This window comes from Zootoca vivipara, chromosome 2 (assembly GCF_963506605.1).
Source record: "Zootoca vivipara chromosome 2, rZooViv1.1, whole genome shotgun sequence".
In the NCBI taxonomy this organism is placed as follows: domain Eukaryota; kingdom Metazoa; phylum Chordata; class Lepidosauria; order Squamata; family Lacertidae; genus Zootoca; species Zootoca vivipara.
Window position 1 is genome coordinate 36,857,680 of NC_083277.1, and position 16,687 is coordinate 36,874,366.

Sequence of the window (16,687 nt, forward strand, 5' to 3'; positions counted from 1 at the left end):
GAGCTAGCAAATCTTAGGGTGGAATTCAACAAAGTTCTAAGTCTCTCATTCCATCAGTACATGAATTCTGTTTGGAAACTGAACGTTCTCCCCCTTGCCTTCCTCCTACGCACCATCTAAATATGTTCTAGAGGGTTTCCACAACCTGCTAGAGCAGTTTGGGGGAGGGCACAGGTGATGTAAAGTGGATAATGTCCCCTTGCAGAAGCAAAAATCCTTGATGGGACATGCTAATTGAATTTATTTATTATTTATTCCACTTAAATCCCACCTTTTTACTCCAAGGAGTTCAAGGTAACATACATGGTTCTCCTACCCCGCATTTAATCCTCACACCAACCCAGTGAAGTAGGTTAGGCTGAGACTGAAAAGCCAAAGGTCACCCAGTGAGCTTCTGGCCAAGAGGGGATTTGCACCCTTGTCTCCCAGGTTAGAGGTTCAGGTCCTAGTCTGAACCTCTAACCACTACACCACATGGGCTCAGATTCACTTCCTCTGAATGTCAATTTTAACGTCTTGCTATGTATTAGATTCAGTGAATGCGAGTGCTTACCTCCCTGCTTACTTTACCACAAAACAACAACAAATGAAGCTCCCAAACAGAAATCACCCCTCTCTCTCCCACTATTGATATAATGCAGCTGTTTCTAGGGTGCAATGCTGCTATTTGATCAGCATATATTACATTACAGGCAAACGATAACAAGAAAAAGAAAGCACAGCATTTGGTGTGACATTCATTACCGGGTTTAAGTTAACATACTGGATCTGGAACAGCTCAGTTAAAATGTATACACCTGTGAAGACTCTCAAAGGCTGTCATAAGGACACTGAATGCTGATTGTTTCTGCCAAGAAAGTGTCTTACAACAACTTCAATTATTGTTATATTCCTATCTTTGAGATATTTGGTTCTGAAAGTGAGCATAGTTGAACAGGCTGTCCAGATGTGATTTGACTTAGCTGAATTATGAATGTAAATTATTGAACTCTGTAACACAATTCCTGAGGCCAATCTCAGTGTAACACCAACCAACTTCTCACTGGGGAACTGAAGATATATCTAACCCTGATTGCTGTAGTGCATAAATCAAAAGTCCACAACTGGGGAAAAGATATTTGCTTATTAAACACTTAAGAAACAGCACTCGATGCTAAGTGATGACATGCTACAGCCCTACTTAATACTAGTTTGGACTGGAGATCTCTCTTCAATGCCACTGCCTGACTGCGCAGCCATTATTTTCTACTATAAACTTGCCTTCTAATTATCAACAAGGCCTGTTTCTGCTTACAAGACAAGGATCCATGGTGATGGGAAGCAGCTTCTGGGGGCTTGCTGTAGAACTAACATCACAATAACTGGACAATAGTATTAAACTGCCCTCTAAACACTGAGTGTTAAAGGCAACATCGAGCATCAAAGGCAAACAGAAACACACACAGTGTACAGTTGGGGAAAGTCATGCATTATTAGAACCTTTAAAGTGCCACATTGTCTTACTTTGGGAAAGAATGTTCGTGTAACAAAGTACTTGTATTCCAGGAATGGGATTCCTTGGCTGCGATTTAACTCCTTGGTAAGATCTGTCATATCTGTCTGGAGTTCTGCAAAACCTGATCCAAAGAAACCACAATCAGACCAAAGAGCTGCTTTCATGTAATGCAAACTTTTATTCTTATTCTGTATGTTGCAGCACGTTGGCAGCAGTTACACCTACTTTTTTGGGGTCAAATATTGCATCCTAATCATCGCTAGAACATCATGTATAGCGGAGGATTCTGTAAAGACTCATGGACTAAAAAGAAATCAATTTTTCCTCTAACTTTGGCAAGCAATATTTATATTTCTTAAGTATCTACAGTGCTCTCATAAAATAGCAGGGCAGCGTACAGCAACATAAAACTATAACACCCCCCTCCCCCAAATTAAAAGCAGTTTAGAACAATAATTTAAAAGACTGGCTACTCAAGAAAAATGTTGAAAAACTGCATAGGCCTGTCGGCATAAAAAGGTCTCCAAGAGACACCTGAAAGTTAAAAGTGAGGATGCCTGCCAAATCTTTACTGAAAGTGTGTTCCACAGGACTGGCAGCGCTAACCACCTGACTTGTAGTTCAGGCCAGCCAGGCTGCTGTAAAATGGGGACAACTAACAGAACTCCTCCAGAGAATGCTATTTTAGTTCCTTTCACTACTGGATCCTAGAGCGTCATTAAAGGCTCACAGGACTCTTGTGAAGAAGCCATTTCACACATATGGAAACCAGCAACATGAGATAATCTAGAAAAGTGTTTCTCAACCTTTTTTGGGCCACGGCACACTTGTTCCGTGAAAAAAATCACAAGGCACACCACCATTAAAAAAGTTAAACAATTTAACTCTGTGCCGCCCTATATTATAATTATGACTGTAAGAAACACTTGCCAAATATTGCTTTCCGGCGGGTCAGTGTTGTGTATTGGCGGCCGCCAGGCTCGTTTGCACTGAGCTTTGGGAAAGAGGAGGAGAAATATTGCTTTCCGGCGGGTCAGTGTTGTGACAATGCAAATTGCCCTTCTCGTCGCTGCACGTCGCGGCACACTAGTGTGCCGCGGAACAGCGGTTGAGAAACGCTGATCTAGAAGCCACCTTCTAACGACGTTGGTAAGACAATATTGAAAAAGAGCCATAGGCAGAAGTAGAGCCTGTGCTCCTTGCTCATTGGATTATTTTACAATGCTAGTGAACTGGAAGCTTGCTATTTCCCCAAGTCCATGCAACAGGTTTCATTCAAAACTCCTGACTTGCACCCATTAGGCTGTGGTTTGCCTACTTGGTTGCGATTTTGTTTACAAGTTCCCCAAATGCAGCAAACCGTTTCTGGAAGTTTCAACCACAGCACGAGGCGGCAGCTTCCCTTTTGTTAACAATAATACCATTTTGCAATCTCCGAGGAAGCTGATCTCCGAGTCACAGGACCCAATGCTGTGGGCACTGCTGTTTCTTCTGCATGAACTCTGAGGGGCATCCCAGGGCTGCAAACTTCCCCCAGAGTATTTGAGAAGAAACATTTATTTGATGCCCTTCAACACTGACTCTTTAAAGGTACTTACCTTTGCGAATTTCTTCTCGGATCTGGGACTCCATCTCCTCCATCTGCAGAAGAGTCTTTTGCCAATAACGCTCCGCTCTGCGACTCTTGGTGCAAAACACAAACAGGGCTGGAGGAATGGAAGGAAAGAAAGGCCCCAAAGGGAAGACAATAAGCAGCTGTGGCAGTGTCCAACACGTCCATTTCCTATTAATATAGCACTGGTGTTGCTATTACGATTCACTGGGGGAAAGAGTACGTAACGCTACCCCCCCCCCAACCGGTGAGAACTGCTGCTCACCAAACATGAGCCAATTGGAATGAAAAATAATTGGCAGAGCTGGGTCTGATGGCTAGTCCATTGGATCATGGATAAAGGAACATTTCCAGAGGGTTAAGATGGTTCAGTTTATCTCACTACAAGAGCAGATGCTGCTGTGATATGCTACAAGACCATTTGAGATACGAGATGGACACATTTGTGTTTGGATTGTGGTATGGTCTATCCATCCAACTTACATTAAAAACAAACAAACAAACAAACAAACAAACAAACAAACAAACAAACACAAACCCACCTACTGAATTATAAACTGTGTGGGTAAGCTAAACGTATTTCTTCTGTTTCCTTTCCTTTATCGATTATTACATTAATCAAATACATTAGCAGGGTAGCTTACAAAAGAACATCAAAACCTCATTTAAAAAGCTGGTCTTAACCTAGGCTTGGAACCATAATAAATGATGGAACACCTCTTCTCATATGAGCCCTATCCAGACTCTGAGGTTCCAACATAGTTCCTTCTCCATGTATTCCTCTGAAAGCAATCCCGACCATGGTAACAAGAGAACAGGCCTTTTCAATTGTGTCTCCTCCCCAACTTGTGGAATGCTGATATTAACATATTTTGACTCCCTTCTACCAGGAATTTGAGTGTTAGCATTTTACTGTTTTATAATTTGTGTGTTTTGAACAGTCTACTGCCTTTTATTTTCATATGTTGATTTTTCCTCCAGGGAAATGACAAATAAATAAAATAAAATAATAACTCCAAAAAATCTTTGGAATCTGGTTATGTTGGGTGAAGCTGCCTCTGACGGGCATTTGTCCCTTACCTACAACAGAGAGCAGCAGCAAGATACTACAGATGACTATGGAAACAGTGATTGCCGTCTCACTTCCTCCAAGGTGCAACATAGCAATTGTTTGATTGAATTTCCCAACCTGGATCTAAGAAAGAACAGGATGGAACCATCATGAAGTTATTTAATGAGAAGCTAGGAGCAGTACAGAAATCAGGTTACATGGGAGGGATGTTCTGCAGAGACAAATGAGGTTAGCAAATCATTTAGTTGCTGGCTCTGCAATACTGAATGAATCACAGTTCTGTAGTTCAATAGTAGGACCTACTTTGATTAGCATTGCTGGGTCTGGTTGATGGTTATCAGACTGTCTGTGTGTCACATGCACAAAGGCAAAACTGTGTGTCACACACACAAAGGCAAAACAAATCACAATAATTTCTACAAGACCCTGGGTGACTTCTTTAGATCCTGTTGTCCACTATGTTTATTCATAATGCATGGGTGCACTTTAAGAAGTCATACCCATGCTTGAAGATGAACATCAAAACTAGAATAAAGTATCAGTCCCAGAGAGACAAAATATAAGTTTTGATTTTTTAAGAAAAATGTAAGTGCACAATTAGCTCGATGCAAATAAATAAATAAATAAATAAATAAATAAATACACTTCACTTTGTTTCCAACATCATACTTTCATTAAACTTTGTGTCTCACTCCAAAGGATACACCTTTGTCTTTTCAATATAAGGACCAGCCATCTAAATGGCTGTAGGAATTAGTTATTCAGACCCAGTTGATTAAACTTTAAGATAAGATCCCACTGTTATTTTTCTCCCTTCCCTTAGCAGCATGCTTTTTTTCAACAAACAACCTTTTTCATGCACAATAATATTTACTCAATCCGAATTCTCCAGCTCAGTTCACATTTAACAGTTTTTCAAACATTTGATTTGAAACAGAAACATATACAGCAACCGCAGCTATCTGCAAAGTACAGTTCTCCCTCATTAATTATATAAAGACTAACTAGCGCTTTGACCTTCCTGTGCTAGGTGAGCAATGTATGATTTTTAAACAATATAGCGATGCACAATTCCATGTCTTTTTATTTCATGCAGTTTAAGAAATCCCTTGAACCAAGAGTATTATTTGCCGTTGACTGTTGTCAGTTGTTAAGCTCCTTTAAAATGGGCTGGAAATCTCCAAGTAAAAAATAGGACCAAGAAAGAAAATGAAGAGCCACAGGCATGTGCTGAAGAATTTGCGGCAGTGTTGGGGTTAAGGCACAGTAGTGGGATGCACAACTGGGGCAAAAGTGTGGCTTTAGGCAACCCACTTCTCCATCTCTGCACTCAGAGGTCCAGCGGAAAGCTGGGGACAGGGAGTTTATCTGTGATTTAATGAGGAAGCATACTCTCAGAACAACTAAGAAAATGAGTTTCGCTTCCCCACAGAAAGGAGTGTGACCTGGAGGGAGCTGGTCTGTACCAGCCAATTGTGAATCAGGGGTTCAGCTGAGAATCAAACTCTGTTTTCACTGGTAGACTCTGCATGGGCAACTGCATAATCCTGCCAGAAGTTACTAGAAACGTGGACTATGCAGAATTAGATAAGATGACAGGGAGAATTCGAAACCGACGGGACCAGAGGTTCTTGAAGGACTGGACTAAATTTGAAAAATATTTGAAAAACAATTGTAATCAACAAATTATGCTTATAGGTTTGCAGGAAGTTTTGTAAGGAGAAATGTATGAAATATTACAGAGGACAAGTTAGGAAAATGGAATTTGATTAGTGATTATTAAAAGTAATAGTGAAATAAGGAATACAAGATGAAGTTAAAAAGTTGGGAAATCTTGAGACATGGTTGATGGAAGTTCAAATGATTTATGGAATATATATGAAAAAATTATATATATATAGTTACTAGAAATGGCCAGGAATTTCACTAAGGGGCACATCTATAGGGCAAAGAAATGAGTGCAAGAGGGGTTATTTGGGCTTAAATCATTCCAACAGCAAGAAGTGTTGCTCGTCCCTGTGCCCTGTCAAGGCAGAATGCTCCCCATCCCTATTCAAGAGGCCAGGCTAGAGTTTATTGATATAATTTAGCTGTGGGTAATCTAATTTAATAGAATCTGTCACTAGAGAGTTTCCTGGATGGGATTTATTTCCTTTAGAAATGGTATCAGGCATCAGATGATTTTGATATTTCCCATGTGCTTTAAAATGTTGTTTAGCAACATGATAACCCTGCCATTTCTAGCAATGAAAAAGCTTATCAGGTGACCCTATTTTTTTAAGCATTCTTTTACAAAGGAGCACAGAATTCATGGTTCCTACTTTTTCAGACTTTGAACAGAAGAATAAATGTGCACAGCAACCTTGCCTCTAAATAATATAATAGTTTCTATCTATTAAACTTCATAAGCAAAACATAAACATATTCACATTTCCGGAAAATTCTGGTTTAGCAGAATATTCCACCATATATATATTCAGATATCTAATAGGCAGAAGCAACGGCTCCTTTGTCTAAGAAAACTGCAATGTAAAACCTCTTGATTTACTTTTCTTTTTTGGTTAAGTCTTGTTATGCTGCCCTCAACTGACATCACTGTGAGTGCAAAAACCCACACTTTTTGACCAGCTCCAGGTAATGAGTAGAGTAATGAAGGAGCACCTCCACCCCCATCGTTCTGCCAGGACACTGAGGTCCAGCTCCGAGGGCCTTCTGGCGGTTCCCTCATTGCTAAAAGTGAGGTTACAGGGAACTGGGCAGAGGGCCTTCTTGGTAGTGGCACCCGCCCTGTGGAATGCCCTCCCGTCAGATGTCAAGGAAATAAACAACTATCCGACTTTCAGAAGACATCTGAAGGCAGCCCTGTTTAGGGAAGAGTTTTCTGTTTGAAGTTTTATTTTGTTTTTAATCTTCTGTTGAAACCCAACCAGATGGGTGGGGTAGAAATAATAAAATTATTATTATTATTATTATTGCTACTATTGCCACTATTAGTAGCATCATGAACATACCACATAACATAAGCCAAAAAATGAAATCCCCTGCACAGTAAATTTTGATACTGAGGTAGGCAATAAAGGAAGGTGAGAGAGTAATGAAAGAATTGTACATGCACTTAGGCTTAGTTTCTTAGTTGGACTACAGTATGTGAGTTGCACAAAGCATGCTTTTTAAAAAGTACCCATAGTCCTGGTTTGGAGCCAGTGCACCAGACAAGAGTCTTCACACAATTGCTCCTCCCACCCACCCCACCCCCGGAAAAATATAAATGAGGAGCACTAAGCATGCTTTTTTAAAAAGCATGCTTAATGTAACAAGTAGTTTGACCCTAAAGGTTTTTAAGCTGACAAATTTATGGAAAGAGTAGCTTTTAAGCAGGGATTTGATTATGATTTCACCTAAGTGTTCTGGGAAGGGGTTCCAAGCATGGGGAGCAGCAAGAGAGAAAGCCTGAAGCTATTAAAAGACTTTTGGGTGAGTGAGGCTGGTCGGGTTGGAGAACTGACGATAATAAAGAGGGATTTGGGGAGACAAAGGAAGAAAAAGATAGGGCGAGGCAAGCCTACCGGTATGAAGAACAGAAGGCAGTGTTAAGTTGTTTGAGCTGGTTGCAAAAGGAAGTCAGTGAAGGGATTTTTTTTGGGGGGGAGGAGTGCACGGTCCGCATGATAAGAGAAGCGACACAATTTTGGCAGTAGAACTCTGGGGCACCGCGATGAAACTCAGCCTTGGTTCCTGTTTAGCTGGGTTCAATGGCTGCTGGTATGGGATAAGAACGACATTTTCCAAATTTGCTGCCTCTGGGTCATATGTGGGATGGCAGCTAGGCATTGTGACCTGCCAAAGACTTGGTAGACCACCCATGTTTATCAAGGAGAGCTGCAATACATACCTAGTGTGGCACATCTACCCTGGGGGGTTTGACAGGCTGATAAAGTGGCATGAATTTAACCAACATCAAACTTTTTAAGGATACAGCAATTTACATGGTATTAAAAGATCTCTGAAGGAAGGGGGGGACCCTACCAGCTTCCTTTTTAAAATATATATAGCTTACCCTATATTTATAAAAGTCCCCAATTAAAGATGGAATTTTCTCGTTTTATAGTTCCCTGTAACAATGGGTGAGGAAATTCAGAGGCCTGCTATTTCTGCCTTTGTTTGTTTTGCCTTTGCAATGGAATTTCATGTACAAAGACCCAAATAACAAAATAACACCCTCTTCTCAGATGCAATGCTAGAGGCATGGGTTTCTCCAGCTTAAAAAGAAGTTTCCATCCCACATTTGCGAAATGCTGTGCTTCTGGGGAAGGTTTGGCCACAGGCTTCTCGAAGTCCCAATAGGCTCCCCCCCCCCCAGCCACATAGTCCTGCCAACTTAATATTAACACACTTACTGGAAAAAAGGGAACAACTGAGATTTGGGGGTAGGGAAAAAGAGAGAAAGCTGTAGGTTGTTATGCCTTGGAGAGAACGTCTCCACCTGTCTCAATGTGTGAACAGCTTTAAAGCCACTCCGAAGAAGCTAAGGGACATATAGAAAGTAAAGCAACTGCAGAGAAATGAGTGTAATTAGTGACTCAGTCTGGGAAAAAACCCCAGAAATGAAGACTTGTAAAACCACAAAAGCAGACATACAAGTTGAAGAAAGCTTACACCAAAGAGCAAAACCTTCCTGAATATGAAATCAGCAGCTGAGAAGTGGCCCTTTTGAGGGCTGCGCAACCACTCCCTTCAGACTGAGGAAGAGGGAGGTAAGGAGCCCTGGGCTGGGGAAAAACACACACAAGACAGCCAACCAGGGGAACTGGCTAAACTTTCTCCACACTGCCTCTGTCCCCACAACTATACTCCCATCTCTCACATCCACTTAGTCTCCTGCATTGAGAGCAGTAGCAGGAGTGCTAGCTCACAATAAGCTACAATGAATTGCCATACTCGCTATACACGGGTGAAGGAAAACAAAGCACTTTAAAAGGAAAATATTAGATGATAGACAGGACCTGCAATTCAACACTGCAATATTGCCGCTTGGGAATTCACAAAACCATATACCCAACTTTATTTGTATTTAATTTGTTTATCCTCAGCAGAACCGGTCATTTCTTAATTGGACATGATCCCACCGGCCTGTCCTTAATGGGTTTCAGTTCCTCTTAGCCTGCAGGGGAAAGGCTGCCTTCTTTCTTTCTCTCCACCTCTTGCCAAGGTTCTGTCACACGTTAGCATTTCATTTTAGAGTGACAAAGAAACAAAACCCACGATGAAGAGAATGGACTTCTGTCTGAGTCACAGTTCAGAAACCAACCGTTCACAAACATGAACATCGCCCCCCGATAATGAGGTCCCTAAGGGGTAGGGAAAGTGTCCATCTCCTCTGATGATGCATTCCTGAATGCACTCCTTCACCTTCTCCCACGTAAGATAATTGATGTAATTCCTTTTTAGGAGGTGTGAAACGATGGGGGTGGAGGTAAAATGGCACACTAAAGTAAAAGTGAGAATTCTAAAGATTGGGTTGGATTGCCTGTACACATAGTGGAAGCCAAAATCTAGGGTGTCGACAGTGTCTGTTGTGTAGGCTAGGAGGCAGGTTAAATACAAGCTGGCAAATGCTTTCATGCTTCTACCACTTACCGTAACAGGGACTTGTCTTTCTGAGGTGCGCAGAGATTCATTGACTGAGCAGTGAATTACTTTATCTGAAACTATTTGGATCTCACAGGAAATTAAGCCAATCTTAACTTCATACTCGTTGCTTTCCAGGCCAAGGTTGTCAGGCTCTTTCTAATTATGAAAAAAACAAACCAAGTGAAAAATGACAATGACAGTGAATCAATGCTGGTCTCCGCTACAGTGTCTACTTCTCAAAAGGTCCACTAAACTCTGTCTCAAACATTTCTGAAATATTTCAATTTAGTCCAAATCTCTCCTTTTCAGCTGACATTTTCCATTTTACCAGAGTATCACAGGAAACACAAAGCCCTCTTCCCATATTTCTATTTTGGATGTGTTGGAGATACGAGGGACGGGGGATGGCACAGGAACTGTTTTCCAGTTCCTTTGCAACTCCCAGAATGGAAAACATCAGAGCCAAAAAGCCTTAAAGGCCTGGGGAAACTCTCTTTGATCTTCCCCTGATTCTGCACATCAAATGGTATCTGATTAAAGATAATCATAAGCCTGTATAGAAACTGGTGACGGAAAGAAAGACTAGATGGTGCTTAGATCCTGGTAATGGCTGCATTTGACTGGACAATGCTTTTGAAGTCCATGGTACTCAGTGAGAACATTTCCCAGTACATAAAGGCCTGTGACTAGCATTGTTCCAAATCATTCAATTCTGCTTTGTCTCAATTTCCTTGTTTATTTAACAGGAGGTGTCAAAATGATGTAGGATTTTTCTGAGTAAGTATAAATTTTCACCCTCCACTTCTTCCTTCTAATGTTTTTTTATCTATTGTCCACTATTTCCTTATTTGTCCACTATTTACTTATTTCTGATTTGTTAAAAGGTAAAGGGACCCCTGACCATTAGGTCCAGTCGTGACCGACTCTGGGGTTGCGGCGCTCATCTCGTGTTATTGGCCGAGGGAGCCGGCGTACAGCTTCCAGGTCACGCGGCCAGCATGACAAAGCCACTTCTGGCAAACCAGAGCAGCGCACGGAAACGCCGTTTACCTTCCCGCTGTAGCGGTACCTATTTATCTACTTGCACTGATTTGTTAGAAGAGGCATAAACTCTTGCTTGACTCTGTGTCTACATTTCCCCTTGCGTTTATTGAATCATAAGGTGCTCCTTCTCATCCCATCCTTTAATCAATTGTTACGGTGTTTGAGGTGCTGGGAGGTCCTATTCCAGGCTAAATCTGCCTCTTCATGATCCCTCCTTTTGAGACGTTAAAGGAGTTCACAAATAAGCACAGCCCTGCACCCTTTTCACTTTCTTCCCTTATCTGCCTGCATAGGACACAGAGCCATCCAGGCAGCCCACCTTTGTTTTGAGGGTAGTTTCAGATGAGACATGAAGGTGCAAGGAACAGGAAGTGCAAGTGTCTCTTCTCTACCTCCCCTGCTCGGAAGATGTAAAACTTCTCCGCCCTTCAACAACTTGTACATCTTCCAAGAGAGGGAGAAGTGAAAGTTCTGGATAAGCTGAAGATGCAGAGGAACAGGAAGGAAGATGCATTTGCATGTCCTCAATTTCAGCATCCTATCCCAAACTACTCTCCTTAGGGGGATTAAAACTGCATTGCTCTTTCTTAGGGTAAGCTCATTATGACACTGTTTGAGAAACAACACCCCCCTTACAACATTTCTCACCATCGATTGTGCACGTTTCCGAGCACAATTCAAAGTGCTGGTGCTGACCTTTAAAGCCCTAAATGGCCTCGGTCCAGTATACCTGGAGGAGCGTCTCCACCCCCATCGTTCTGCCCAGATATTGAGGTCCAGCGCCGAGGGCCTTCTGGCGGTTCCCTCATTGCGAGAAGCCAAGTTGCAGGGAGCCAGGCAGAGGGCCTTCTCAGTAGTGGCGCCCGCCCGGTGGAACGCCCTCCCATCAGATGTCAAAGAGAAAAACAACTACCAGATTTTTAGAAGACATCTGAAGGCAGCCCTGTTTAGGGAGGCTTTTAATGTTTAATAGATTATTGTATTTTATTTTTCTATTGGAAGCCGCCCAGAGTGGCTGGGGAAACCCAGCCAGAAGGGCGGGGTATAAATAAATTATTTTTATTATTATTATCATCATCACCACCACCACCACCAACTCAGTCTGGCAATATTCCCTCACCAGCTGAACAACAAGGTAATATGAACCAATGGGAAACACCACATTCTTACATGTATAACTAGCGTCAAAGGCTCCCCTGGATGGTGTTTGATCCATTTCTCCTTCTTGGCTGTGAAGAACTGGGGGTCCATATAGTATTCCAAATGGAACTTGCTAATGTGTATAGCCTCCTCAGGGTGTTCAAAAGGGAAAAGGTTGTCATCGGTATACAGGCGTCCATTGATGTAGAAGTCCACAGGTGCTGGCTTGCTCCCGGTGAGGTTGGAAGCAGCTGGAGAAGGGCAGGTAATCACAGTGTCCGTGTGAACCTTACAGTTCTGAAAGCAGGAGAAAGCATGCACATCAAATAAGGATCAACTCAAGTGGTGTCGATGTGCAAGCAAAGGTTTCAAAAAGTCTGCAGCCATTCGAGTATTTGTTTGCATGGGGCTAGATATTTTCATCAAAGTGGACAGAGAAAGGTGGCACTGAAAGGGAGCCCTGCTTGCTAAAGGGATGCAAGAGAGGTTGGGGAGAAATCAGCGATCACGAAATTACTGAATCATCTCTGACCATCATGTATCATAACAAAATAAAAATAAAAATGGAAAAATCCTTATATTTTGGCAAAATAAAATAATCAAAGCCCTTAATCACAAAAATGATCCAAACAGACATTTTCAAATACGAGAAATCAAAATTCAGTTGGAAAATATTTCGTTTTTAAACAAATAGTGGGATTGGTCTAATGAGAGGAGCTTTATAGCTTGACCCACAAAATCTGGACTACGGGACACCACAAGCAGAGTGCAGGTGCACCCCAAAGTTGTCCTCCGAGACCAAGAGGTAATTGAAAGCCAGAGTGATGTACTAGCTAGACCAGGGGTCCCCAAACTAAGGCTCGGGGACCAGATGCGGCCCAATCGCCTTTTCAATCCGGCCTGCGGACGGTCCGGGAATCAGCATGTTTTTACATGAGTAGAATGTGTCCTTTTATTTAAAATGCATCTCTGGGTTATTTGTGGGACATAGGAATTCAGTCATCCCCCCCAAAAAAATATAGTGTGCCCCCCCCCACAAGGTCTGAGGGACAGTGGACCGGCCCCCTGCTGAAAAAGTTTGGTGACCCCTGAGCTAGACTCATGGACTTAAGACCAGTACTCAATGCTCAGCCATGAAGTTCACTGAATAGTCTTCTGTTAGGCATCCTCTCTCAACACTGGTCTGTTGTGAAGCTAAGGGTGGAGGGAAGAGAAGAACATGTGTGCCACCCTGAATAGGAAGGGGAATATGGCCTTTTAAGTAATTTAACCTGTGGGAAAATATCTACACCAGGTTAAGAAATCTATAGCCCCCTGGGATTGTTGGGCTCCAACTCCCAGCAGCTCCAGCCAGTGTGGTCAATGGTCAGGGATGATGAGAGCTATATTCAATGATAACTGGAGGACAACAACCTACCCATGACCAATATGATCCTATATATGTCAGTAAATCAAACCCTAACCCATCTCAGCGGAAACAGGAATTGAATGGTAGCAATTCCCTGATGATCCAGGGGTAGAAAAATATTGTAGGAAGTTAGGTGGTGGAGGAGGACAGCCATTTTCAGTGGGCCATGAACTGAAGTGAACTAATTTCATTTCCGGCTTCTATGCAAAACTTATGCCTTCTATTTTGCCCACCATCATATTTGACTGAATGCTTCCATCATTTTCGCTCTTTTCTTTATCATGCTACTCTCACAAAGACTTACTGTTTGTTCTTTTCCAACATTGAGAACAACCATAGACACATTCTGAACCATCAAGAATCCATTTCCTTCCACGGTGATGATTCTGCCTCCACTTTAAAAAAAGAAAAAGAAAACAAAAACAGTGAAGTAAGGGATCAGATGAAGAATGGGGCATCTTTCATTCATACAAGATAAGAAAATGAACGAAAAGGAAATAGACACTGTCCTGTATTGAATGAAGTCTGCAGTCCTGTTTAGCCCAGCATCAATCAACACTGTGACTGGCAGTGACTTTCAAAAGTCTCAAGCAGAGCTGTTTTTATGTTATTTGCTTTACCAAACTGTAGCAGAATAAAGGCTACTTCACACATTACCCAGAAGTAAATGCACACAAATGTAAGCACATGTGGTGGAAAACACTGGTCAAGCAAGGTGTGCAAGGACAATGACCAGACATGTGGTGGAAAGTATACTTTGCTGTATGTGCATCTTACAGTTTTACAAGTAAGCACAAAATGCATTTTAACATGCATGGATAAAAGAAAATGTAAAAGCATCTGCTTGGACTAAAAAGTGGACAACCTGCAGCCTAAGGGCTGCATGCAGTCACTGAAAATTTTTTACGTTGCTCCCAGCATCACCTAATAACTTCAAAAGCACAATTCACTAATAAAATAACAAATAACTATTTCACCATTGAGGCTAAATAGAGACATGCTCTGAATATATTTTATTACCTCGGTTGCAAAGTATGAATGAATAGTTGCGCTGACATGAATCCTGGATGTTTCGAACACTTGATATTAAAAAGTGAAAGGTTTGGGTAGTCTTACCCCATCAGACAAGCTGCCTGAGGAATGCTAAATGTGGCACCATCAATGTGAAATCAATTAAAGAAAATAATGAGATAGCTTTAGCACATGCCACCAATACAGAGAGGAGGAGAGAGGAGAGGCTTGTCTCCATTGGTTACCAAAAACTACATCCAGACTTTACCCCGCATGTGGCCTTTCATTACTTCAACCATTTCGTGTTCTACTTGCTTTAATTATACCGCAACATCAGGTGGCTCATCGGGGAATTCAGGAAGATAGTGATTTATCCCCTTTGCCTCCAAAAGACACTCAAATCCAAAGTGATAACATACAGGGACAGCCTTCGCAAGTCATTTAAGGCCTCTAAAGCCCCAGCATGCTGTGGTTATGCATATTCATAGGCTCTCTGTAGTTCACGCTACATCTGCGATGTTGCTTGGTGTTTCCTTGAAGAAATTTAATTCCGAATGGTATTTGATCATTGCCGGGAAAAACTATGTTAGGTCCAATTACCCTTTTGATGAGGAAACCTACAGCACCACGTTCATCAGAAGCAGCAGCGTGGTGGGAAAATGGAACTAGCGGCAAGAGGAATCCTGCAGTATAACTTTCCAAGCACTTTGTTGTCCTCTTTGGTTGGCCTACAGCAGGGGTCCCCAGACTACGGCCCAGGGGCCACATACGGCCCCCAAGGCTCTTTTATGCAGCCGCCCGCTGCTCTTACCGGTGTGGCGCGGCTGCCGACTTCCAACCCAGAAAAGCGACGGAAATAGCTTGTGCGCACGCGCAAGCATCATTTCCGGTGTATTTCCGGGTTGGAGGAGGCTTCTGCACATGCGCACAAGCTATTTCTGGCACTTTCCAGGTCGGGAGTGTGCCAGAAATAGCGTTTGCGCATGCACGTGCACAGCCGCGCGTGCTCCTCCACACCCCAGCCCACCACGCAATCGGCGCGGCGGGCATCCAGCCCAAAGCCGGGTAAGTTGGGGGACCCCTGGCCTACAGTAACAGTGCTGTTTGCACACCGCAGTTTAGGACAGCATTTATTTGCAGCTTAGTGATCTTGAATGTTTCTGCCCAACTCTTACGTTTTGCAGCTGCCACCCTGCATTTCTGACCCAGCTCTATCCTGCCTCACACTCACAAGACTGTCAGAACTTCCTGCCCAGCACTGAAAACTGGGTGTGCTGCTGCTGCTCATTTGCAATTCCCCATGTTGCAATTCGTGTTTTGGTTTTTGTGATCACATGCGATCCCACTTTAAGAACGTCGCATAAGATCAGGGCAGTTGGCCCTGGTTGGCCTTAAAACACTTCCTGAGTAACTTGGGCTTCAGGTACACTTGCAGATTTCCTCAAATTTCTTTGTTCAAATTATGCTGTTACACTTCAAGACTGTACTAAGCAGGGAGTGATTTCACGGAGAAATTCAAAAAGGAACCGGAGCCCCAAGGGCTCGAGGGGGAGAATGGAATCAAAAGCATTTTTTTTCCCCAAAAAGAAAAAAGAAGTCCTGAAATGTGTCTGCCTTGCAGGTTCTTTTGAATAAAAAATATTGCAAACTGTATCAATCAGTCGGAGCCAGTAGGAATAGTATGATGCTCATGCGGACTTTGGCCTGAATTTCTACATCCTTTGAAGCACATAAACTTAGGATTCTTTCCCCATTATTAGTTTGGAGTTTAGCGATGCTAGCTGAAACTGGGTTTACGGTGAGCAACTGTTCTGCCTTGCATCAGCTTTGCCTCTGTTTTTCACACCAACTTGTCTATTTTACCACCCCAGCCTCAGCACAATATGCAGTATTCATGAATGTCCAAACCCCAACCTAGATGACTGCCTGCCACCTTTCCTATTAGTCCCTCTTAACAGTTCTAGAAAATCTCACAGAGTAATGTCTTACCTGATCTGACTCCTTTGGGGGTTGATATCTCTTATACTTGGATTTTTCTCATACTTGAAGGTGCTGTTATCACCAATGCAGGACTTCCTTTCAAACTGGACACAGACTTTCACAGTGGTAGTAAATTCCACACCTGGCATGGTGCAAGTGATGCTAGTGTCAGTGCGACTATAAAAAAGAAGACACAATGAGCTGCTGTGCAATGCATGGATATGGCCAGTTGTTGTTCTCTACTGTGAGAATCCACACTACATGCCATTCATCCGAAGCTTTATAACTCAATGG

The 16,687-nt window shown here is 42.5% G+C and overlaps 1 protein-coding gene across 1 annotated transcript in view; it reads right to left on the reverse strand.

Moving 5' to 3' along the window:
• PLXND1 (plexin D1) overlaps positions 1 to 16,687 on the reverse strand; it is a 160,542-nt gene that overhangs the window by 46,959 nt on the left and 96,896 nt on the right. Inside the window, exons 16-22 of the mRNA XM_060271380.1 lie at positions 16,403 to 16,570; positions 13,707 to 13,797; positions 12,025 to 12,291; positions 9,817 to 9,966; positions 4,188 to 4,302; positions 3,094 to 3,201; positions 1,504 to 1,616 (exon numbers count right to left, since the gene is read on the reverse strand). Coding sequence (XP_060127363.1) covers positions 1,504 to 1,616; positions 3,094 to 3,201; positions 4,188 to 4,302; positions 9,817 to 9,966; positions 12,025 to 12,291; positions 13,707 to 13,797; positions 16,403 to 16,570 — 1,012 coding nt within the window. The remainder of the gene's footprint in view (positions 1 to 1,503; positions 1,617 to 3,093; positions 3,202 to 4,187; positions 4,303 to 9,816; positions 9,967 to 12,024; positions 12,292 to 13,706; positions 13,798 to 16,402; positions 16,571 to 16,687) is intronic.